The sequence below is a fragment of the Carassius carassius genome, chromosome 45 (genome assembly GCF_963082965.1).
Source record: "Carassius carassius chromosome 45, fCarCar2.1, whole genome shotgun sequence".
Taxonomy (NCBI): Eukaryota; Metazoa; Chordata; class Actinopteri; order Cypriniformes; family Cyprinidae; genus Carassius; species Carassius carassius.
Window position 1 is genome coordinate 19,057,305 of NC_081799.1, and position 27,423 is coordinate 19,084,727.

General features: G+C 36.0%; 1 protein-coding gene across 2 annotated transcripts; it reads right to left on the reverse strand.

Annotated features, from left to right (window-relative positions):
• Nucleotides 1-1,252: 1,252 nt before the first annotated feature.
• LOC132127883 (ubiquitin-like protein 3) lies at nt 1,253-26,884 on the reverse strand. 2 transcript variants are annotated; one of them, XM_059540141.1, is made up of 6 exons: nt 26,645-26,884; nt 26,232-26,495; nt 6,227-6,335; nt 5,037-5,123; nt 3,920-3,997; nt 1,253-2,814 (listed from the first exon to the last, which is right to left on the reverse strand). In XM_059540141.1, the coding sequence occupies exons 2-6, from the start codon at nt 26,256-26,258 to the stop codon at nt 2,762-2,764; spliced, it is 354 nt and encodes a 117-aa protein (XP_059396124.1). In that variant the 5' UTR covers nt 26,259-26,495; nt 26,645-26,884; the 3' UTR covers nt 1,253-2,761. The 2 variants fall into 2 exon arrangements, with proteins under 2 accessions (XP_059396124.1, XP_059396123.1); XM_059540140.1 differs by having other exon boundaries at nt 26,232-26,558.
• Nucleotides 26,885-27,423: the final 539 nt, after the last annotated feature.

Genomic DNA, 27,423 nt, shown 5'->3' on the forward strand with positions numbered 1-27,423 from the left:
TGATTCTCTATCTATGAACCAGCTGGCCTGTGTTGATGCCACCATCGCATGTCCTGTGGTTTGACAAGCTATACAGTAGAACTATTTTTTAAATACTTATTATTCATTAAGTTTATGACATCAATAATCAATAAAAAACAGCATGAAACATTTCTAATTTTAAAAATGAATTTGTTACACTGCCAGGTTAATGCATAATTTATTGCCTAGTATATATTTTAATTAGAAATAAATCATTAATCCCCCCAAGTGTCCACCATCTTTTAATATTTAATGGGAAAAAAAATTAAATGACAGTAATTTGACAAATTCCTATTAATATGCTGCTATTATGTTTATTTAGTTTAGGATGGCGCTTACCGGTTTCATCAGTGTTTAAAATAAATTAAAAGCATATATCTGGTGCTTTCTTTCCACTTACAGTAATTATCAATTATCAAATTCTTATCAAACTGGTAAATTCAGAGGAGTAACCACTTTATTAAAATAAAGTTAATATTAACTGATGTACAAGAAAAAAATCTTACCGCGCAGGAAGTTGCTTTGTGTCGAAGGCCGTGATGTGCGCTCTTCAGGTTTACTGTTCGCCATTTAAATACATTATTATATCCATGTTTTATATTACTATAAATCGTGCGTCTTGTATTTATCCTGGCATTAGATTAAAATTAAGTCCCTAAAAGTGTTTTTCATATTAGATCAAAACTTGTTTTCGACTAAGTGTTGCTTGGTACGTGGCGACTAAACAAGTCAAATCTAAATTAAGTAATATTTTTAATTTCCTTATCTTAATTTATCAATTTTAATAAATACTAATAAATAAATATAATATAAACCAATAAAACTAATGTGATTTGTGCAAATAGAATAAATGTAATTATCAGTTTACCCACAAGATGGCGCAAAAAGATCACAATTAGAGAAGAATATTAATAACGTTCACCCATAAGCTTCCATACACGATAATGGAGATTGTTGAGACTGTATGACTAGATGACTAGAACTAAAATACTAGTAATAAATACACGATTTAAGTCATTTTTTAAATAAGTCTGTTATGTTCACATAAGCAGTATATTATTTATATGCTGAATTTATGAAAACAGTAAAACACGAATACTGTGAAATATAAAAATATTCAGAATAGACATTATATGTGTGTGTTTTCTCAAGTGTCGTAAAAAGAACATACATTTCACGCCCTCAAACTCACTGTAAACAATCGGAAGGTGAACACAGCAAGCAATAACCATTTCACTTCAATATTCTGGACTCTTTATTCAGTTTATATATGTATTTCCATTTGTAGTTTAGAGAATGATAAGCATTAGTTTATTTACAATTATCTTTTTAAAAACTTCAGCTCTGTACAGATCTTAACCCTGATAAGGACCAATATTTTTCAGACCTAGTGCGGTGTTAAAAAGCAGAAAGCAAAGACCACATAAAAAGAAAAAGGAAGTCAAAAATAAAACGTCAAATTATGAACATTTGATTTAAAAAGAGAGAGAGAAGAAAACAGTAATTTCTTCAGCCATTAGAGGGATTTGCTGCTGTTAAAGTACATGAAATTGCCAGCGTCTCGCTGCTTCATATGCTAATGTGCTAACTGTTTTTTAAACTATCATACACTAGACACCAATATATCAACAATCTATATTTATATTCTCTATAAGATTCATATTAAATATACTCTACACATATGTAACCTTCGAATACACTTCCCATTTGGAAAAATATTAAAAAGGGAGTAGGGGAAAGAAAAAAAATTACACAGATTTAGAAACGAAACATCTCATGTGTTGTGCAAACGAATTTTATATCTAACAAGGGAGGGGAAATAGAAACCAAGCCAAACTTCATTCCATAGTTATCTTCTGGCTCCAAACGCAAGCATTAATTTATACCACTACCCTACTTAGAAAATAAAGGAATAAATCTTATAACCCTTCCTGAAAGAGAGCAGCTCGGATCTATCTAAAGAGGGAAGTCGCAACACTGGTTGACTGTCAAAACACAGTCGCAAATGTTACTGTAAATGTTACTCGTTATGTGTATTTTAGACTTTCCCACGAGTCAATCCAACCATCTTCTGAAGATCTACCTTCCTGCAAAGTCCCTACTGTGCTTGAAACACTTCTGGCGTACAGGAACTCAATAGAGCAGGATGCTGGATCTCCAGGACCTTAATGGGGCATTTAAAACGCATGGAAATGTATAAGAAACATTTCTAAAACGTTCAACAGGCACATAAATACTTGATCTCCTGCACTGTGCTGTGTAAATTAATCCCCCCCTCACACGTCTCCCTCCTGAGAGGAAGAATCAAGGGCCTCGGCTGAGGCGAACGAGTCTCTTTTTCCTCACTGAATCAATCATGTTACTATGTGCAATAAAAAAAACTGAGAAACGAGGGCCTCCTCCGTGTGCAAACTGGCAGAAGGGGAGGAGTGTGTGTGTGTGTGTGTTTGAATGAGTTCATGGATGCGTGTGAAGATGTTAGAAACAGTGGAAATGTGTGTGTAAAGGTGGGATGCATTTTATTATCTGATTTTTTGGCTTAAATACAGACTGTGCGAAGCCGAAATGTTCTCATATCCGTGTCTCAGGTGATTTTTATCCCTTTTTTTTTCCTTTCCAGGAGAAGCGAAGCTCTTGATCTGGTCAGGTGCTCGTGGGAGTCGGGTGTGATTAGATGTGTTTAAGCAGCATGGGCGAAGGGTGATAGGACACACTCGTTCTGAGGGATGATGGGATGTATTTACAGGATCACACAACAGTTGCTCTCTCCAGTCTTTTCCCGGTTCCTCTGACCTGTAACAAACAAACAGAAACTTAATACTACTGCACAAAAACAAACAATGGTTTTGTTCCAAAACATACTGCCTACATACACAGCATTTTAAGGCATCACAGAAATTGTGTTCTTTAAGAGGTAGGCAACATAATTGTGTTTCTTTCTAAGATGCATATTTCCTTCTGCATATATTCTTTAATCATAATTAATCCTTGACAAGCAAGTAAATCACATTAGATATAAAACAGTATTTTTCAAAGACTTTATTAGCAAATAATTATGTGCCACGTACTGTATTTTTATGCTTACTACAAAATAATGATATAAAGGACATTTTATTTAAAATAGAAATGCAAACACAACTGAGAATATTATCTCATACACAAAAGGATTAAAAATGAAAAATATATATTTAAAGCACCTTACAAGTGACAATACCAGACTTTGTATTGTAATTGTATAGTAATTATTTTATTTTTATATCATGTATGTATTTTTTATTTTATTGTACACTGCAATTTTATCATTTTAGCTGGGACTATGTAAAAGTAAGGTTTATATATGGGTAATCCTTAAATAAAATCAAATAAATAAATACATAATTATTATTAATAGTTAATTAAAAGGTCCACTATTTAAATAATGTTAATTATTATCAGAATTACCCAGTGAATCATTAGAAAACCAGTACCTGTTTGTCAGTAACCACTGTGTCCCTCATACCCAAATTAATAACTACAAACAGATAGTATACATCCATAATTTTTAATTAAAAAAAAATAAATCAATTGCACAGCATCCGTTTCCATTTTCATGAAAATGTGCTTTCAGTTTAGCATTTGAATAAAAATGTTTTAACCTTATAAAAAGTTAAAACCCTTAACCTCTGCTAATATATCAGAATAAGCTCAACAAGCATCAAAAATATCATGTGACCATGTCTTTTATATTTTGGTTCAACACTACTTTAAAAATACCTAAAACTGAAATAGTTCCAGAGGGTGAGGATGATCCACATATAAACTGAACATTTTTGAACAAAGTGAAGGCTGCAGTGAGACAGGGAGCGTGTGAAACAGTGAAGGAGGAGTGTACAGAAAAGACAGAGGGTAGAATGGTTACCTTGGGAATTTGGCTCGGGCAGCGTCTCTCTGGCAACTAAATGCATCACTGTGGTTTTTCCGAGTGGCAGTTTTAAAGCTGCAAGACATAAGAAAACAGAATGTTGGAGCGAATGGACACTAGAGACTAATGTAGCTGTTCATCTGTGACACCAAAGTCACTTTTCAAGGAGACCAGAATAACATGTTAAAATTGATCCTGTGCCTTATTGAGAGGCATCACTGACTCTGAGAGCACTGCTGCTGCGTTCTGCTCCACAGACACACTCAGTCTTCATGCCTTGGTGCTCTTGAATCAAGAAGGTGTCAGCATGGATTATCAAAGTGACACTTTTTTGGCAAACCTACCTACCTGCGTTCCATCACGTCATCAGGCGAACAGTTCAGGAATTGGAGCTGGTTGTGGGGTTTCAATTACTTACAGCTATTCAACCATGAGAAAAGATTGCTCAAACAAAATATACTGACAAACCCCTTGTTATAAGTAAAGTATATCATTGTCAAGTTTTTCACAGGTCACATATAAAAGGCCTTGTCAAATTTATAGAGAATCTAGGACTTAACAAGGATTTATTAAACCAAACATATTTTTTAGATAGACAGATACTTTCTTATACACACATTCACAAACCAACTTAATCTTTTATTGTTGTTTGAGAAAAAAAAAAATGCTTCCTGTCCACGCCCAGAGAATTTCCTCTCCTCCCTGTGTTCTGTCCCTGATGACAGGTCTGCCGGCCAGTGCTTTCCTACATTCATAGACTGCCGCATTCTGGGTATATTTTAAGTCTGTCAACTCTATTCATGACTTGAGAACAGTAACATTTAGGTGTACTGGTACTGGGAGCTGAATTTTTGGATGTCCTTATAATCAGCTGAACAATGATAGAACTGAACGGCACTGCACCCTGGCCCGAAATAAACCAAGACAAAGCCAAAATAAATATCTGTGCCGTGAGCCCACTGGGACACAGCGGATTTACCTGGCAGAAAAAAAAGCGAAGCGACTTCTTATCCGCCAGACCCATGATTCTGGACTGAGAGGAATGATTTAATAAAAATCAAGAGTAACAGAGCATGTTAATAATGGTAATGAGGAGTGTGGGAGGGCGGCTCACCTCCTAGCGTCACATTGCCGTGTAGGAATCGGCCCTGGTAGATGAGGCGCAGGATGTTCGGACTGCTCACTTGCTCCTCTTCCCAGTCTGTTAAAGACAGAACAAATGAGAAAAAAATCATGTTTGTGTTGTATTTTGTGATTACAGTGTCATCACAAAGAGAAACACAAAAGGAGAACTTTCCATAAAAATCATAAGAAAGAGACAAAAATGTAACTCTTACAGAAGACAGACAGTCATCCGAGTCAAGAATGACATGAGGGTGAGGAAATGATGACCGTATTTTTCTTTTCGGGTGAACTGTTCCCTAGAAACGTTTTTCTACTAGTCTTTTTCACTCTTTTCTCTCTTCATTCATTCATTCGTCTCTTTCTCACTCTTGACTCAATCAATCACAAGACTGGAGTGAGGGTTATTTTGTGTCCTCATGAGGTCGAGCTCCGCTGTGCTCGTCTGCTATGAATAAAACTCTGTTTCAATCCCGGACCACCCCGATGGAGTTTACAACAAACTGTACAACAAAGAAGGCCTTTCTTTTTCCTTGCTTTTTCATCAATATTCTTTTTGACATAATTAAAGGCTGATGACTTTCATGAGAGCTATTCAAAGCAAGAAAGTTAAATCAAATTAAAATAAACTAAACCCTGGATTTCTTTAGGGGACAAATAAGGACAAGAAACAGCAATACAAATATAATTCCTGCTTAAATAAACAACAAACAAACAAACAAAAAGCCTAAACCAGCCTTATTTGGTTTGCTGGTCTCCTCCTCCTCTAATACCAGCAAAACAGAACCACTTTTTTTTTAAAGAAAGTAAGAAAGAAAGAAAGATGCCATCAGATCTGCTCTTCCCTAAAAATGTATAATATCCTATAACAGTATCTGCAGAGAGATGGCCAGACTTATAAAGACACAAACTCAGAAGCGCTGGTTTTACCCTCTTCAGTACTGTCATTGACTTTAGGTCAGCAAACAGTGAGTGGAATCTAGCTCTGCAGGATTACCACTCAGTCAGACTCAGATTTGTCTGCGGCACAGATTATCTGTACACAGAAAAAGGTTGTAAAGAGGAATCTACTCAACGCTAGGAAACAATAGCCTGAAAATCCTTCACATGAGCCAATGGTTTCAGTCTATTGATGGGACGCATTTAAAGAAAATGTGTTTTAAGATGTGAATCATCACGCACCCATTGGCCAGTTGTCGTACACGTGCTTGGCGATGTCAGCCGCAGAGTCGTTTGGCGAGAACAGGAACTCTTTTGTTTTTCCACTCACCAAGATGAGCCTCAAGTTGATCTGAAACACAAACAATAGAGCCATTAAAGCTCGGTCAGTATCCACCCCACACTTCCTCAACATCCACACCAAACTGCATTTGCAGCCCGTTTTAACTCTGTAGTGTGACATATTTACGAGATTCATACCAGAATAGAGCCAGAACTGAATGATAGTTTGTTAAAACAATGTGTAAATAGCTATTATACTACTGGAAAGCTGTGCAGACATAAAGTATAAAGCGGTTACAGAATAAAATAAAAAAACGGTTAGCTTTGCAATCTCATGATCCTTGCATGTTCATTCATAAAAAAATATGATGAGGAATTTAATAATGCTTTAACTACCAATGAGAGTGTAGTGTTTTCATTTTATCATATTTAAATGCATTCCAGAAATCAAAAGAAATACATTAAGGGGAAAATTAAGATTACAATACATTTCTAAAAATAATGAAAATTTGCGCCCATAATACAATTATATAATTAAATTATATTTAATACCTTAATTGTGGAACTTCCAGCAATTATTTTATAAAACCATATGTTACAAAAAATATCTTGCTATTTTTACTAAATAAATAATGTTATTTAACAATAAAATGCTAATGTTAATAATAGAACATACATTAATAGCATATGAATATATACATTTCTGAAACATAAAAGTATGTTGGTAAAAATGTTAAATGTTAAAAATGTTACATTTGTAAACAAAAAAGATTTTTTTAATCAGTATCACACTCCATTTTCTCTGAATCTGGTCATAGCTAAGCTAAATCCATCTGTCACAGAACACATCATAGCTTTCAGTTCATTTATTTGAACGGTTGAGAATTTTTTTCATACATTTTTCATGTCCTTGCTGTGTCCTTCCTTTGATGACTGTGAACCACCAGTCATTCGATCAGCACAAATACGCTGTTTGTTCTAGTACCCAAGCAATATAAATTGCAAAACGTCCATTATCAGATTATTCATTCACATCGTAGTGTCGCCCATTTAAAAACAAAAGAGTGGGAGACATCAAGCTGAGAGACAGGGCCCAGGGCAATGCATGTCCAATGCACGTGTGTTACTAGTGTCTCTGACATCAGAGGATCCAGTATGAAGCTCCTCCCTCTATACACACTCACACACTGCCAGCTGCAGTGATGTAACAGAGTGAAAACCACCAGATGGAAACAAAGATCCTCCTAAGCACTTTATAGAATCAGATTAGAGCCAGAAGCAAGCCTGCTCACTCAAACCCCTCATCCAGAGATCACAACACACACACACACACACACAATCTTAAGACTCCATCTAAGCATACAGTATCAGACAACAAACAGCCACACACAAGCATGCACTTGCCCAAATAATGGTTGGATGAACACGCAGACATACACATGCAAATCTAATTTAGGATCGGATTAGTATGTGGCTATTTTATGTAGCCATCCCTCAGGAAGGAAATACCAGAGAAAATCTACTTATCACAGTATTTCTGGACACATTTTTGCCAATTCACTCCTTCATTTCTAAAGTTTTTAACAGATGTAGGCTGATTTCTATGTCAGGAAATTAATGCAAAGTTCAACAGAAGGCTCATTTCCCCAAATTATATTCATATCCTCAAAATGTAAAGAAAAGACAACAAACATTCTAGTGATATTTTTGGAAATAAGTCTAATACATACTATTTAAAGGTGTGGGGATCTTAAAATTAACACTTTTATTCAGCAAAGACACATTAATAGACAAATAACACATTAATAATTTGAGGAACGACAGCAAGGAAATGTTACAAAATATTTCCACAGAAATATTCATCAGCAGAACTGTTTTCAACACTGACACTGAGAAGAAATGTTTCTTCATCACTATTAGAATTATTTCTTGAAGGGTTATGAGACTATAGTACCAGAATAAATTACAATACATTTTTTATTACATATTTCACAGATTTTAATGCATTTTTAATCAAATAATTGCAGCCTTGGTTTGCACAAGAGACTTTAAGGAGACATACTATGACCCTTTTTACAATATGTAATATAAGTGTCAGGTGTCCCCAGAATGTATCTGTGAAGTTTCAGCTCAAAATACCCCACAGATCATTATTATATCGTTTTAAAATTGCCTATTTTGAGTGGAAGCAGAAACACGCTGTATTAGAGCATGTCTCTTTAAATGCAAATGAGCTGCTGCTCCCCGCCTGCTTTTTCAGAATACAGCTGCACTATTACAGCTCATAACTGCTAAAAAACATATGTTTTGATTTTGATTATCATGTTTATCGTGCTGAAATCATGAGTTTTAAACCACATGAGTTTAAACTTCTTATATACGTTTTTCTGGGAGAACGTACAGATTACGGCCACCACACAGCATGATTACTAAACTACTGTAAGTTCTTATTCACACACATGTTAAAAAGGCACATGAGTTACAAAAACAGTTGATTATGTCTGTGAAGGTGAACCACTGGGAAATAAATTGCAGGTTTATTTTAGATGTGCGTGGCAGCAGCAATACACAGTAAATAAATCAATAAATCCACTGTTCTCTTGTTGTTTTCTCTGAGGCTGGGACTCTAAAAAGCGTTCTGTTCTCGTCTGTGCAGCCAAAGACTGAACAGTTAGCATGTTTTGCTCAAACTTTTGCCATAGCATTAGAACTGGTACACAGTTGTTGCTTGTGAAATCAAAATGACAGCAGCGTGGGTGGAAGCTTACAGATTAAGAGGCATTAATATTATAATGAGATCCCTTTGCCATGTCACCAAGGGAGCGAACTCAGACGCTTTCAGATAAAGGCTTACCAAAACAAAGTTACTGGGTTAACCTATTTCACGTTTTCTTGGTTGGTAGATGCACCGGGGACCTGATTATAGCATTTAAAACCTGGAAAAGTTAATTTTTCATGATAAAATTAAACTTTAAACTATAATGTATGAACTTATTATTACTTTATTTTATTATTTACTACTAGATCTGCTATATTTAAGCATTAATTGGATTATTTGGCTATGTTTTACATTACTGGCATTGATCAACAGATCAAAATGTTTTTATGCATCGACTGATGATACATCAAAATAAATATTACTTAATGTAATGATAGTAACAGTATTATGAATAAAGTTATTATTAAAACATTTTTTAAAGGTATATTTACCAAAAAAAAATTATTAACCAGGATTTATTTAGCAGAAATATTAAAAAAAATTCATAGGGCCTCAAAAATTTAATTTTCTTTCAACTTTTAATAAATTGCTATTTAATTTTGTAAGTTTCATGATTTCAATTAATTTGACATGCTCTTTTATTAATAAAATTTAATTTAACCATTTAAAAAAAAAATAGATAAATGAAAATGGAAAACAATTGAATCCAGAAATAGAATTTGGAAAAAAAATAAATGATTAAACCGATTTCATAGGGCCCTATATTAATTGCCCATTTAAATTATATTTTATACTATTAATAGCAAATTTAATTAGTGGAAATTAAATTAAAACCTTTTAATACAAAACTGTTGTTAACATTATGACAAAAAAAGTCTGACTTATATATACAGTACAGACCAAAAGTTTGGACACACATTCTCATTCAAAGAGTTTTCTTTATTTTCATGACTATGAAAATTGTAGAGTCACACTGAAGGCATCAAGGGCTATTTGACCAAGAAGGAGAGTGATGGGGTGCTATATTACTATTACATAGTAATATGTAATATATACATATTATTATTAATAATAAAAAGCTCAACTTCTGAATCAACTGTATTTTTCAGATGGCATTTTGCCAAGCAAATTCTCAATGGACAAAATCCAACACAACCCTGCATTTTTTTATTTCACGAATATCTTGTTCACTTTAAATACATCGCATTTGGAAGTAAAATGGATTGTTGTTTCATATTGACCCATCTCCCCATCGCTGGTTATGAAGATCAGAAGTAAATATTATTATATAAGTAAGTATTTCCTTCAAAAGTAAAAAGGCATGTGACATTCTCCTGCACGGACTCACTCAACGAGCTGGCAATCAGCAGCTAGCGGTTCATCAAAAACACCAGGACGCCAGTTCTAACGCAACAGAACACCTCCTAGTTTCCATAGAGATGGTAACCGTGGCAGCGGCTCCTCTGTGCGAGCGCTGACCTGAATCACCTGCAGGCAGAGTCTTTCTTCATCGGTCTCTTGCTCTCTCGCCGCAGCTCATCTTTCATTATGTCACTCCATCTTTGTGTAAAGATGGCATGTCATCTTCACCTGCTGAATGGCGAGCAGACGCTGACTTATACGATGTTTCCAGATGTACGCAGAAAGGAGGAAAAGCTCTAACAGCAGAAATGTGTCTAATGCTGGGATACGTCTGCTCGAAACATTCCATCTCCTTGGTGAGCAGACGAAATCTCACTATGACGTATATAAGGCATGCAGAGATGCCTCCAAGGAACTTCAACAACAACAACCTCAGCAGAAAACATCCGCTGGGGAATGATTACATAGGCGAGGGTGACATTGGCACTAGTTAAACCCGGTGGCAGGTGCTTCCCTCTCTGTAGTAGCTATGCCAAACATTATTATTATTACACTACTTCACAGCCATCTCTGCTACTGCATCCATACAAAATATTTTCACCAATCCCAGCCAAGAAAGCCCGATCCCTGCAACCAAACCTTCAGGGGGAACATTTGATGTAATCAACCCCCCAGCGCACCCCTGCACACACAAACACACTTTCCTAAAGGCATGGATGACACGTTAACATGTCATTTATACAATAATAAATACAAAGCTTACACATAAATATTTATGTATATATATATATATATATATATATATATATATATATACACTTTATTACTTAATTAGCATTAATGCATAGCAAATATTCTAGTAATATGGATGCTAGTAAGCAACTAATAGGTGTAACCCTAAAATAAAGTGTTACCATATATATATATATATATATATATATATATATATATATATATATATACACACACATTAAATACATGAAAAAAAAATAATAATAATCTCTCTCTCTCTCTATATATATATATATAGGAGTTGCAAAAGCCTAAAAATTGTCTATTACTAGCATATGTTGATAATAAACTCATGGACTTCAGTAGATAACATATGTTCACTGCAAAATTGTGTTGAATAAAATTAAATTGTGACACCTGTATTGTGATATGGCACTGGAAGGTGCTTGTTGACAGAGGTGGAAAGAGTACAAAAATATTCTACTCAAGTAAAAGTACCATTACATTAATGAAATTTTACTTAAGTACAAGTAAAAGTACCAGTCTAAAAATCTACTCAAGTAAAAGTAAAAAGTAGCTCATTTAAACTTTACTCAGAGTAAAAATTACTTAGTTACATTTTAACAGTGGGAGGGAGTCAAAATGGGACAGGCCAAGGGTGTCAAACTCAGTTCCTGCAGGGCCGCAGTCCTGCACAGTTTACATTTAACCCTAATTAAACACATCTGATCCAGCTAATCTAATCATTTAGGTTTATTTGAAAACTACATGATATATGTGCTGGAGCAGGGTTAGAACTAAACTCTGCAGGGCTACGGCTCTCCAGGAACTGAGTTTGACACCCCTGGGATAGGTCTATTAATCTCACACTAGTTGTTTTTAATTAAAGGAATCAGTTATTTAGAATAATAAAACATTTGGGCTGTTACCAGGCAAATCAGTATCAACAAACTCATCTTTTAATGCAGAGGAAATGCAGAAGATTCATTGGAAGTGGCATTTAGATGTATTACACTGTTTAGTGCAGGACAAGAATGCATTTAACCTGCAGTTACAAATGCATGAATAATGTTTTGATATACAAGACATAAAATGTTGAATACTCATTTGAAATGATAAGAAATTAATTATTTTAAAAAAATCAAAAGATACTTTAAATGTGAAATTAAAATGGCCAGTATGTGTCAGCAAGTCACTGTTAATAAGTGAGTCATTGCGATTGAACCGAATCATTTAAACGATTGATTCATTCAGGAACGAAACACTGTCACGTTGCTCAGAGACGCAAAACTGTGCTTTGGTGGCTGTGTTTGGAATTATTTTCTGTTGTAGAAATAGAGCTAAAAAAAAGGTAATATGGTGTCTAAAACGCAAGTCTCTTAATTAACTTGTTTACTGAACTGTTATATATATGTATGTATATATTCATGATGATTTTTGGAGGAAACGATGGCATTCTTTGTGTGATTTTGATTTAATATATGAAATTATATAAATATGTGAATTTTCTGCCCCTATATCTTCAATTTTGAATCACACAGTGAAAGAACGCACTATAAATGCGCGCGCACATCATTAAAACAAAAATAGCACACTCCTCACCACGGTCTTTTTAGCTAATTTGTGCAAAACCTCTTGCTAAAATGTCAAAGCTTCATTTTAACCACCAATGCAACGATGCAATTATTTAGCTTACCTCTACATTCTTGCGAAGGGTTGATGTCTTGTCGAGATTTTATAAGCTGCTAGTTTGGTCTTCCTAGGCAAGTACAGCTCACACTGCATAATAGAGCATACATATGGCCAGGGGTTCACTTCATTTCCTTCGAGTTAAACTTCAGAATATGACGGGGTTTCGTTTTCAGCGGTGTCTGCACCACTAACGCCTGTTTTGTCCGTCTGCATCTTTCTTGTGATTTTAGCGCCAGTTTGCCCTCCTGCCCATTAAGCCGTAGTTTTCAGGGAGCGATTTATTTTTTTATTTTTATTTTTTTTACTCAGTAATTAATGTGTTTTAAAATGTAGCGAAGTACAATACTTCAAACAAAATATACTTAAGTAAAAGTAAAATTACAGATTTAAAAAATTACTTTAAAAAGTATTAGTACACAAAAAAGCTACTCAATTACAGTAACGCGAGTAAATGTAATTCGTTACTTTCCACCTCTGCTTGTTGATACCAAATAACACCTGCAGTAGTCTTTCCATAGCAGACTTGTTGAAAACAGATGTCATCCAGAGCAGTTGTTTCAGGTTTGCTTCAGTTAAAGACAGAGCATGAAATACTAGAGATTTTTCTGGCGGTTGCAGTTTTTGGGGATCACAAGTTGAGCAGGAGATTCTCTGCTTGAGAAGGATAAACAACCCGGTGCTTCTGCCAAGACACATGGAGTGAGAGAGAAAGATGCTGACAGTAATGAGTGTATCAGACAGTACGTCTGAACTAAAAGCAGCCACAACAAATGCTGACCACAGTGTATGTGATGTGACATGTCAACCGGCTTTTGCCCATCTCAGAATAGAGGTCTGCCAGATTGTTCTGGGAATGACATTTATGCAATAGGGGACAGACACACACTCACAGGACTTATGTAACCGCACATCAATGAAAACAATATTAGATACGATGCCTCCAGCTGGGATTTGTCCATTTTGCACAGAGAGGAATGTAGTGAGTTCTATGGTGGGATTGGCTATGCATAAGATGGTTAAAGAACACTGACATGACGTTCTAAAAACACAACAAAAAAGTCACATAAAACACGCCTGACTGACAGAAAGAGCCATTAGGCTTGCAACCACATAAGTCTAATGCACGCTTGATTTCACTTCCATCTTCAACATTAAGGCTATGTCTTATAAAAAAACCCAGGACTTATTTTAGTTCACACTTCAAAATTTATCAAGCCACTGAATCACGAAATTTCTTCAAAATGCCTTTTATTTATAGCTATATGTGGGGCCAAAGCAATAGGAAAAAGAAAAAAGTAGAGGAAAAAACAAGGAGAAAACCATGTAGCCCAGGAATAAAAAATAATATTAATTTGCTGATTATTAGCAAAAATACCAGTGATGTTACATGCTTGCTTAAAATATCATTATGGCCGTATTAAACTGTAAAATTAAATTATATGCGAAAAAAAAAAAAAAGTAAACAGCAGTAGTATTCTAATTGTATATTTGCCAAATCAGCTAAGCTTAATAATACAGAATTGCTTATAATAAAAAATACATTTTATTTATATACATATACAGAGAGAGAGAGAGAAAGAGAGAGAGAATATAAACGATAATAATCAGTTATTTTATAACAATTATTTAAATTGTTCATGTTTTGTTTAACCTAAAAACATATTACAAATGGATATGGCAAAGAATTTATTTTTATTTTTAAACTGAAATAATAGCCATAAATTATGCATGTAATTTTAATTACATGCATGAAACCATTCATCAGTTTTGACTAATCTCACCTTTCCTACCCAACTATTGCTAAGAAATTACTGTGTGTGAGTATGTATATATATATATATTCACACACTGCAACAGTCTCAAAAACGTGTGAATGAATGCATAATGTCAGAACATCCTAACTGCTGAGTCCTGCTAATGCAATGGATAAAAATTTGTTTTATTCAAAGCGTCCTCAGACAAGCTAACTATTCATATAAATATCATGATATTTACAAAAGGGCTCTGAACAAAAGCTCTAATCTTGGGAGATCTTTACAAAAATTTATTTAAGCATGACGTAATCAGACAGATCATCAGATAAATGAAGAATCAACACCAAATTGAGAAAATATGACCAAACTGTCCTGAAAATCCTTTTCAGTCTGGCAAAAAACTCATTGATTTTACTCAATGGATTCAGAGTCTGCTTCAGTGAGTGAATTCACCCTCAGACATAAACAGAGGAGACAGAAAAAGGAAGCCATCCATCTTCCTCCCGACAGCACAGCATTGGTTCAAACGCTGTCATCTCTGTCTCCAAGAGTCTGTGAAGTAGTTGAGACAGAGGTGGTTTTGAGGACTGTGATCACACTCACTCATCTCTCCTTCATCAGTCAGGTGTGAGTGGGATTTCGCCTGCATATCTTGAGGAAGTGTGAAGCCTGAGCTTTTTAGAGGATCTCATTCCAGAAATGGAAGTGTTGTTTCTTTCCTCAGTTTGAAATTGGGGTATACTGTACCAACTGAGTAAACTGGATGCTTTAAACAACAGTCAGCGAATCACAACTAACCCCACTTTTGTTGTGCCTGCTTTTAGTTCATAATATTCAAAAGTTTGTTATTAGTAAAATTGGGAGTCAGTAAGTTTTTTTAATTAAAAATAAATGTTTATTCAGCAAGGACACATTAAATTCATCAAAAGTGACCAAAATTAATCTAAATTAACAGACATTTGTAATGATGTTACAAAAGGTTTCTATTTCAAGTAAATACTGTTATTTTCTATTCTATTCAATAATCCTAAAAAAAAATATTTAAGGTCCCGTTCTTCGTGATCCCATGTTTTAAAACTTTAGTTAGTGTGTAATGTTGTTGTTAGAGTATAAATAATATCTGTAAAATTCAAAGCTCAAAGTTCAATGCCAAGCGAGATATTTTATTTAACAGAATTCGCCTACAAAAAACGACCCGTTTGGACTACACCCCTCTAGTTCCTGCAGTAATGACTTCACTAAAACCTCCGCCCACATGAATACACAAAAAGGAGGCGTGGTCTTGTTGTGCTCCAACGGAGAAGAGGAAGAGCTGCGTTTGTGTTTGTCGCCATGCCGTCGAAACGCTGTTATTTTCATCTCGGAGTCCAATCATCTTTGTTTGGGCTTCCCAGGGATGCTGTACTTGGAGATTAATGGTTACAATTTATGTTTAACTCGGTTCCTAAAAAATTATAATCCACATGTAAAACTATGTGAAGCACATTTTGCTGAGGACAACTTCCTCAATCTCAATCAGTTTAATGCCGGATTCGCACAAAGATTATTCTTGAAAGATGGAGCAGTTCCCTCTTTGTCTGGAGAAGGCGTTGTTTATGGACCACAACCGGTAAGTGTATTTTATTATTTAAGTTGGTGCGTTTAACAGTTTCTGTAACTTATTACACAAAGGGCAACGCTGTTTAGCTTTGTTAACTAGATATTAGAGCTGTGCAAAAAAACGAATGCGATTTTCATATGCATTTCGTCAGTAAAAACGCTCCTGTGATTATAAGTACATCTCCAGCACATGCTCCTGCCCACTTGCTTCTCAAAACTAGTCCAATCGCATTTCCAGGAGGGCAGCCTGCGCTCAGCTGCTGTCGAATCACAACACAGGAACCGCTGGCACAATCAGAACTCATTACGTATTTCTGAAGGAGGGATTTCATAGAACAAGGAAGTCATCAGCCCGTTTTTATGACAGTGAAAACAGCGCTATACAGATAGGTGAATTGTGTGAAAAATACTGTGTTTTTTTTTACACGTGAAACATGAACACATGTTATATTGCACACTGTAAACACAATCAAAGCTTCAAAAAAAGCACGAAAAACGGGACCTTTAAGTAAATATTATTATTACTGATAATAATAAGAAATATTTATTGAGCATCAAATAATTTCTAGAGACTAATTTACATTTTAAAATATATTATTTTAAATTTTAATAATATTTTACAATATTACTGATTGTACTATCTTTAATCAAATAAATGCAGCCTTAGTGAGCATAAGAGTTTCCAAAAAAAGGTTTAATAGTAATTTTCGAATATTAGTGTAGCTTGTGCCACCTCTGAAACATTTTTTGTTTTCAGATGACATGAGTAAAACCTTAGTTTTTAACCCAATCACAATCCAATCAATTCCCAATGAAATTAAGTCCTGCCTTACTGAATATCATGCTTCACTTAGAAATATGTCACACTGTAGAAGTAAAGGGGATTCTGAATACCATTTCCTTTCTACTTTAATTACGTAATTGAGAAAGCCAGAAGTTTATCCATGAAATGATTTTGGTATGAAAATACTTGGGTGTAACTTATACAATTTTCTTTTACGAGCCATTTTTACAACTATGGAATGATATTGCGGACTTTATTCAAAAGGCATTGCAAATTGTATTTTTTGTATCAATTTGTGGACGCATAAAATGTGACATAATCCAAACGCAAATGCAAATCGCGCATTACCGTTTTCATTTTCGATTAAGTGAACACACAGTGTTTGCCAAATTTAAAATGGAAATGCAAAGTCCGTTTGCAATTGTGTTTCCCATATCTTACGAGCTATGAGCCTGTCATATTTAAATAGCAATATTAATTACCACATTTGCCTTTTCACTCTCTCTGCACTGTGCATGTAAACTGCCAAAACTCAAATGGAATCGCAATACCTTTTGCATTTGAATTTCCAACGTCTACACGGAAACCTGTCAATCAAGTGACAGGGGTAGGGCCATTTTATTGGGCGTGTTTGCATTGGGAAGTGACGATCGTACTAAAATGTACCATGTTTTTACTAGGGTAAATATGAGTTAACGATAGTGTTTATAATTAAGCCACAGTAGCCACAAATGTACAGTTGTCTGAGACGTTATGAAATGTTCTTTAACATCATGAACCATAAAATGTAGTCAGTGTTCTGCTATTGTTTATTTTCATAATAGGTAAACACAGGCCACAAGTTAACACGGTCACATTTCCTTGATTCAGCAGCTGCACGATGTAAAGAGTCCTGTGTTGAATCTAGACATCTGGTACTGATTCAGTGTAGCTTGATAGCTCAGTGGTTAGTGACTGACATCTCTCACGGCATACCGTCTTTTAGCGCGTGTTCGAAACCCGGGCCAACACAGACGTTCTTTATTTTTTTTGTTTATCCTACTAACTTCAGCCGCTGATTTCGGACTTGCATCCTCAGTAGTTCAGACTTTGTGCATTCGACTCGGGAGTGTGATGTCTGCGAGGACGCAGGTCCGGTAATTTCGCAAACAGCAGCGTACTTGATAACATGTCAGCTCGCCTTGACTACTGCAATTTTCCTCACTGTATGATCGCCCGTTTGGCGGCTGAAGTTAGTAGGATAAACAAAAAAAATAAAGAACGTCTGTGTTGGTGCTGGTTTCGAACACGCGCTAAAAGACGGTATGCCATGAGAGATGACAGTCACTAACCACTGAGCTACCAAGCTACACTGAATCAGCACCAGACGTCTAGATTCAAGACAGGACTCTTTACATCGTGCAGCTGCTGAATCAAGGAAATGTGACCATGTTAACTTGTGGCCTGTGTTTACCTATTATGAAAATAAACAATAGCAGAACACTGACTACATTTTATGGTTCATGATGTTAAAGAACATTTCATAACGTCTCAGACAACTGTACATTTGTGGCTACTGTGGCTTAATTATAAACACTATCGTTAACTCATATTTACCCTAGTAAAAACATGGTACATTTTAGTACGATCGTCACTTCCCAATGCAAACACGCCCAATAAAATGGCCCCACCCCTGTCACTTGATTGACAGGTTTCCGTGTAGACGTTGGAAATTCAAATGCAAAAGGTATTGCGATTCCATTTGAGTTTTGGTAGTTTACATGCACAGTGCAGAGAGAGTGAAAAGGCAAATGTGGTAATTAATATTGCTATTTAAATATGACAGGCTCATAGCTCGTAAGATATGGGAAACACAATTGCAAACGGACTTTGCATTTCCATTTTAAATTTGGCAGACACTGTGCGTTCACTTAATCGAAAATGAAAACGGTAATGCGCGATTTGCATTTGCGTTTGGATTATGTCACATTTTATGCGTCCACAAATTGAAAACGCAATTGTAATGCCTTTTGAATAAAGTCCGCAATATCATTCCATATACAACGTTTCAAACCTTTATATACTTACATATTTATTTCTTTTTTTTCCAAGAGGACAAATACAGGAAAACAAAGCATCGATTTCAGGTTGCGTCAGGCAAGGTACAGCCTGTACAATCCAGTTTTTTATTTCTCAACATGAGACAAAACAGGTTGGTTCACTTTGCAATAGCGATCCGATTCTTTCTCTAGTGAGAAAGTTAAAACCGCTGAATACCCATTGTTTGCGTGGGGGATTTGCATAGATATTCAACATTACAGGTAACCTCGACCTCTTTCTGAACATAAGATGAAATGGTCTGGCCTGTTTGCATTAGCAGGGGTTAAAGTAATGAACAAGTCTAAAATGACAGAATGAAATGCATGGGAATGGAAGGATAAATGTCTCACTTCAGCCAAAGCCAAAAGCACTATCACTATCGGCGTGTTTGATAATAGCTAGCTCATTCAGAGACCAGTAGTCTCTAGGCAGAGCTGCTAAATGAATAGATTCCAGTCCACAAAATGATTTTGGTTTCATATAAAAGTCCTTTCATGATATTGGGCAGATTGTTTCGGGAGCAAAAATCTGAGATCCAGCCATTCATTATTATGTAATATATATTTCAAATGTGCGTCAGACTCTTAAATTCTCATTATGAAGAGTGCGGCACAAGAGAAAGAGATAACAGCATTAAATGACATGAGATCTGAGAATTAGATGCCACATTTAGACATTGGAAATTAAACTGCGAGAGGGGCTGTAGAGGAATTGTAAAGCGCCCTGTCTATTTCCAAGACCTCTGCGGATGCCACGATTTTATGCAGGAAACTGAGACTCGCAGTCATGGGCGTGCGCACACACACGGGCAAATTTGCCATGTATGAGCAACACAAAAGGAGGCTGGATGTTCTCTGCATGAGTTGATGTGCGGTAGGTTGAACATAAAGTGATTGATTTTGCTCTCAGCTGCATTTGCCTCGTCATGCTCATAACAAAGCGAGGAATGGAGGAAAAGAGCATGTGAAGTATTTACCAGAATGTATAAGACATGGACGAACAGACTGGATGGATGGATGGATGGATAGATAATTAGACATAACTGGATGGATTTTGATAAAATATTGGACAAACGTTTTCTTTGCATTAGAATAACATGCAATGATAACATTTTTCACAATAAAAACCAAGAACATACCTTTAAGAAGGTAAAGGGTGATGTCGTGTTGACTTTAATATGTGATTTTTAATGAGGCTTGCCTTTGCTCTACTGTGGCTTTACTTTCTCTTAATGCTTATAATGCTTTATTGAACATAATGTTCCTTAATAATCCTTGCCATTTATTTGAAAGGACAACCATAAAAGTTCTGGTCATGGCTGTCAGTTATTCAAAACATCCTATAAAAACACATATGACTCACAACCACAAAGTCCCAAAAACTTTCCACACTTCCTTGATTGAATTTTTCCATGATAGATCAGTCTCAATCGTTATGGTAATAGTTATCATTTTGCATTCATTTCCTCAAAATGTATAGAACGTCCTTTGCTCCCATTATTTCACTCTTGGTCTTCTCCCTGACTCCCCTGAGCGAATTGCAAGGTGGACATTAGCACCAGAAAGCTAGTTTTAGCTTCTGTATTTAATCACAAGCACAGCACCCCAGCAGCTGCAGTCTCAGCCTGTCTGGATGCCCTATCAGCAGTCCTGAAGGACAATCACTCACACAGACCTACTCACATACGCTCATCCGGCCTAGACGATGAATCTCACCGGATGAGAAAACAAGGGCTTGGGGGATATCATCACTGAAATCAATACAAGTCCGTCTGATGACGTGCCAATTACAAACACATAAGTGGACATGGTCTGCATGTGAATGATTCATCTTTGTACAAACTTTACTGCTCTTGAGGCTAATTGCACACCTTCAATAAACACATTAGCAATGTGCGCTTAGTGGGGTTAAATAAACACAAACCTAGAACTCTGACCTTTCTAGTACTGAAACAAGATTCCTTTCAGGTGCTTTAACGATAATGTCACACGTCTTGAAAGTCGCAATGCTAGATGATCTCTGTAAATTAGACACATGCTACAACAGAGAACGCAGCTTGGTCAGAACATATGCTTTGTGAGAATAATTATACAATTATGGCTTGGGCTATTCAACATACTAATATATATATATATATATATATATATATATATATATATATATATATACATATATACATATATATATACACACATTTTGTAATGGAGCAATAGGGAAATAAGGAAGAAAAAAAGAAGGAAGACAGAGCATGAGAGAATAATATCTAATCTCCTGTAGCCAGATGAAGGGAAGGCAGGCAGCCTCCTGCCCTGCAGGCCCTGCCCACGTGCCTACTGCTGAAAAGGGGCAGACATCTGCAGAAAGAGAGAGAGTAGGGGGAGGGGACCCATTCACTTACCTCCCCATCAGTGAGACAGCCAGCTGATAGAAATGGCCCTTTAATAGTAGCCTACTGTATACAGCCATTTATTACAAACCTGCAAAACACCCTCCTCATTTCTTATTACTATCATGCACATGTTCTCAAACAGAATATTACAGCGCCAGAGACCAAGCTCTATGCACCAATTTCATGACTGAAAATCTCCTTTTTTTTTTTTCTTCTCTTTTCTTTCAGGCGATCCCAGAGAAGATTTTTCATTAAAAGTTATAACTCTGGTCTGTCCTAAGGCTTTTTCTTGTTATGTCTGTCAAACAAACTGCATAATGTTTTTAAATAAACACCAGTTCTAAGACACAGAATTGCTATGTGGCAATACAATCGTATTTCATTATAGTGTGATATTTTTTTCTCACAAATCTGTGTTTATACTTTAAATCCTTGTCTTGTAGTAATTTTTCCAATCATGTCATGTTCTACAGTTCATTTGCACAGCAGAATAATTAAAAAGGAAAACAAATCTTTTTGGAATTGTATCGCATTCATGCCCCTATAATGATGAACCAAGGCATTTATAAAAAGCGCTCATTATCAATGAGAAGTCTGATGTTTCACAGAAGATGTCAAGACAGTCAAGACATTTTAAGTCAAGACATTTTGATAAAAAATTCAGAAAAAATAATAATATGCATGGATGAATCATTCACAATAATAGCATTTAGAAGATACTGACTTTAAAATTAAACAAAAAATGCTGACATTTCGAACTTTCCTTTTTTGGCCAATAACTTCAAAACTCTTATTCCACAATCTGGCTGGTTTATTACTCAAAGAATGCTTTGATGATTTGTATATTAAATATCAGCCAGTTTTTTTAACTATAGTTCAAATCATTCACTTTAGAAGTGGTCATTTTTAAAAACAACGACAGATCGTCGATCAAATCAGAGAAAAACATTGGCCAGGAGGAGAGAGAGGTATGAAGAGGCCTTTAGGAGAAGGGAAGTCTGGCCTGAGATTTCAAGCTGTGACTTCACTGAACTACAAGAGAATGCTTGTGCAATGATGTCATAAAGGCGAGCGAGAGCCACTGTTTAGAGTGGAACAACCCTCTACAGTCAGTCTCCACCCAACTCACACAAAGCTTGAATAGAACCACCTCTGGAAAAATGTAAAAACAGATATATGTTGACTCAAGTCCAGTAATGAATATGTAGAAATACCACAGATGTTAAAACAACTTATAATAAAGCACTGAGAACTATTTACACAAACTGACGTTGAATCACTGTGTGTGTGTGTGTGTGTGTGTGTGTGTGTGTGTGCGAGCGAGCACCTCTCTCATAGAGCTGTTGTAAATTGTTCCTCACTCTACTGAAAGGATCCTTTATTGAGTGAGTCTGAGCTGCTTCCTCCCCCTGCTTCTCTCTCGCTCCCTCTTTAGCCTTTAACCCTTACTGAGCCATAAGCACTTTCTGGAGTCATTCATTTTATCCAAATCATACTCTTTATGTCATAATTGTTGCTTTCTTCACACAAACACATCTGAGACAACAGATACTAAACAGTTTTTTGCGTCACCTTTGTGTTTATGCTGATGCAATACTTTGCATCAATTTAATAACATTTTCATTAATTACCTTTTCTAGAATTTTACAGTTCTGTTTCAAGTAGTTTGTCCAAAACTAAGCTCTAACTCTGAAAATGAAACTTCTGAGCGTGTGAGAGAGAAACTAAGCTTTAACTCTGAAAATGACATTTCTAAGCGTGTGAGAGAGATTTAAACTGATAGCTCTCCAAAATGCTGAGTCTTTTTCTCACGCAGTTGATGCAGGTTAATGTGAAAAGTTTTGAATCGTGGCACGTAGCGTGTTGTGTTTCATAACATTATCTTTTCCATCTTTCTTATATGCAAAGACTTATCGTTACCTACCCTGTACCTTTCTCCTGTCATTCTCTCTCGTTTTGGCCACCTCTGAGTTCAAACACTGACTGTTCATAGCGGCTGTTTGGGTTCAGAAGAGGGTCTGTCATTAAACAGATGTTATAATGACCTAATAAACCCTCAAAGGGACTGAATTGTGTACCCACGTCCTTCTGTTGTCTGCTTCCCTGATGAGATCTATTGATTGGAGCTTGGTTACATAATTTTGCAAGTCTCAGTGACTTTAGCAATTTGCCTTAATTACACCTTAAAAATTATTTTTCCAAAGTCTTTCACTTCAACATTTCACATTTAATTAAATTATGTTACTAGCTTTTCTTTGTAAATCAATTATGAAATTTACAATCTCTAAGCGATGTTCTAAAAAATGTTTCTACACTCATTTTTGTTCAGTGTGCCAAAAATGAATTCAATTCTTGTAAATCAATTCTTACAAAAAAATTATATTCTGTGCTAAAAGCCACTTTTCACAATTATAACAATCCCAATAGACAAAATAAACACCTATCCAATTTTTTTTTACATTGAATATTCTGTTTCAGTAAAAAAGGTCACATTACAGACATAAAATGGGTTTCAAATGCCATTTCACATCTACAGGACATATCAAAACAATATAACTACCCCTCATAACAAGATTAGCTCTTAGCCTAATTTCATTCAACATATAGGTTTTTCAAGCACCTCAATTGTTTTTTACATTAAAATTAAACTTTTGAAAGTGCTGAGCAATGCTGCTCAAGTGTGTGGACAACAGCCACTGGGGAGGTCTCTCCTTGACATTCCTCCCGTACCAATTCACCCCTACGCAGAGAGGACACGACACCACACACAAAGTGACACAGTCCTGTCAGGGAGTATTGAGTTCTCCTTCACACCTCAGTCTCACAATTGATCAAAGCAAACTCTGTGTATATCTGATGCAGCACCTATAGGCGAAAGGCTTCCGCAACATTTTGTTGCTTTGAAACGGTGAGAGCTCTCCAGAAAAAAAGCCCATTCATTAAAATGCCCACCCACAAGATGTATGCACACACATATACACACACTCACACACACACAAACACTCCCATTGTTTGACAAGCCTACCCCCCAAATGAATGCCCCTCAGCTGGAGACCACACAATGATTCAAAGTTTCACCTCGTGGACATTTCATCCTCAAACTGAACATGCTGTTCCTGGAGACCAAAAATGTTTTTTCTTCTGCAGTCATTTTAATGGATTTGAAATCTAGTAAAACCATATAAAATTATTTCCTGTCAGGTTTGGGTGATTAAAATTCTCAAAGTTAACCTTAAAATCCTACTAATGCTAGCTTAGATAATCAATACCTGACCTTGGGTATAACATAACACTTTGTTCCCTGTTCTGTTCTGTCCCTGTTTTCAGTGTAAGAAAAACCTTTCTTTTTGTAGAGACGTTAAGAGATGCATCATCATCATCACCAAGGGTCAGTGGCATTGCTCTCTTAATACCTATAGCTGGCAAGGAAGCCTTTCTGACAGACAGATCGTCCTTCTGTTTCAATGGCAGAAACAGAAGGACAGCTGAATGTGCACTGCAAGGGCGATCACATCAGCCTTCAGCGTACATTACATCAAACGGAGTGTCTGCAATGTCAGAGCATCGGCATCTCTTGAGTTTGACAGCCAGATCAGCTGTTTGGCATATCCAAAGCATGCTTGACTAACATGATGCGACACAATGTTACAGTCTGGTGCCAGTAGAAAGAATTCTTATTTGTTTTGATATTAGTTTCAATATCTAAATACACAATCAGGGCTGTGGTTTATTGTTGATGAGCTGATTTCTCACGTCCTTCGGTTTACACCACTGACCTTCTGGATACTGGCAAGTAATGGCAGTACTACCACCGCCTAACGGTGTAGAATTCGCAATCTATTATAGCCTTACATCATAATGCAAAGCTTGAAATGTTATTCTAAAAGCATGCGATGAGGATTAAAAAGAATCTATGACATCATCATCCCTCTGGACAGCAAGATTCTAATGTTGAAGTTTTGGTTGGATCATTCCGTTAGATTCACATTTCGAGACGGTTTTAGTTGTTCAAACAGAGCAATGACTGTCTCCCTGATCATACTTCCTCTTTATCAGTCTGAACAGCACTGTGTAGGCCATCAGATAGGATATCTTTACACTACTGCCCTTCCTGATTAAGGTGGAATGTTGATGGGGTTACTGGCAGAAGAGAAGAGCAAAAAAAGTGATCCAAAGACATTAAGTCATCTGGATTTTCTTGGGTTGGTCTATGAAATCAATAGACCTTCTTTAATCTCCAACAAACACTAACATATTTGTTATAGAACGCATTTGTTATGAACTAACTAGTATCTATTATGATGTTACTAGTACTTGTTTTTGAGAACTTTACTATTAAGAGACTGAAAAATGACTAGTAATTCACTATTCATTAGATTTCAATACTTTCCTTTGCTACTAGTCAGAATCTCAATAGAGACAAGCAACTATTTTATTGATTCTAGCAACAAACAGCACTTTTTTATTTAATTCTATGGGGATCTGTTGTTCATTAACTATTTACTTCAGACTAGTGTGTATTTCAATTGTTGCTGGCAACTATTCTAGTTCACTACCAAAGACATAATAGGTACTAGTAAGTATTCTTTTATTTATTGTAACTATTCAAAGTGTTGCTAGTATATAGAATATTGCAAACTGTTACCAATACCAGTAACAATTAAATTCATTCTTACTAATCAATTATCTAAAGAACGATCGTCTCAATAATAGTTGACAGTCGAAAACTTTTTTTTTTAAGTTTTAGTAATAGCTAAAACTACTATAACATAAACATATATATTACTTAGTTTCACGGAACATTACATTTTATTGTAAACACCACTAAACCTTTTGCAGAACGAGTAAATTCTTACCATGTCAACTGGAATGTTGCCCGTCATCTTTGAAATATCTGTCGGATCTTCACTTTAGATTAAAAGTTGTTTTTCTTCCTTGAGTTTGCTTAAGAAACAACGTTTTGACAGCAGGTGACTTGTGGTAAAGCAGTTGTTAATGCAGAGATCACTCGTCTGGTTATTCCTGTAGGTTCGCTGGTAGAGGTAACGTTAGTTAAGCGCAGGCAGGAATTGGTTCTTCTTCAGACAGGCTTCTGACTTATTGCTTTTTCATAGCATAAACTTCAAACAAAGAAAATAATAATTTGTGAATTTTAGATTTATGTGGGAGGACCCCCTCCCATCCTGAAATAAAAATGACATATATTAGGAAAATGTGAAGGAAAAACAAAATAATACTACAATGCAGTCCTTAGTATTTGCAAATATACCGAGAAATGAGTTCCTTGCGAGTCCGCAATAAAAAATAGACCGTCGCCTGGTCAAAAAAATGCTGCAATTCGACGGTTTTTCAGTACTATATCCGTCTTCGTCTGCGCTCGCTCTCTGCTGTCATCCTGTCTCAAAAAAACATGGCGGCAGTTGACGGGGGGAAAGGCTGAACGTGGGGAAACCGGAGCTGGTGAGGCAGATAAAAACGGCGCGATGTCGATCGGTATGTGTGTGCGCGGATGAATACGCCCCCCAGCACTTAAAGGAAGAGGCGGAGAGAGAGAGGCGAGCCCACAAATCCATGCGCGCCCGTGTAAACGAATTAGTGGGAAGGATTTGGGAACTTTTATCAAAAAAGCTTTAAGACTATTCTTTTTTTTTTTTCAGAGTATAAAATGCTGAACATTAAACAAAAACATAATCAGCCTTATGCTGTTTTGTGTTCAGTTTATTACGTTACTATTCAGTTATTTACCACATAGGCTAGTTCTCACCAATAGTTTACCTGTGGCATTTTTACTAAGACCATAGCATAGTGACCACAAGTAAAATCATGGACGGCTCTTCATTTGTTAGATCAATGTAACTGTGGTTTATACCCTGCTGGAAAGAAAAGCCTAACATGGCTGGTTTGCTGGTTTAAGCTGGTCTCACTAGCCTTGCCAAGCTGTTAACTCAGCTGGTTTAGCGTGCTGGCAAGCTGGTACCCCATCCAAACCAGCTGAAAAGCTGTTAAAATCCTTATAAAACCAGCCGACAGACCAGCAAACCATTGTAA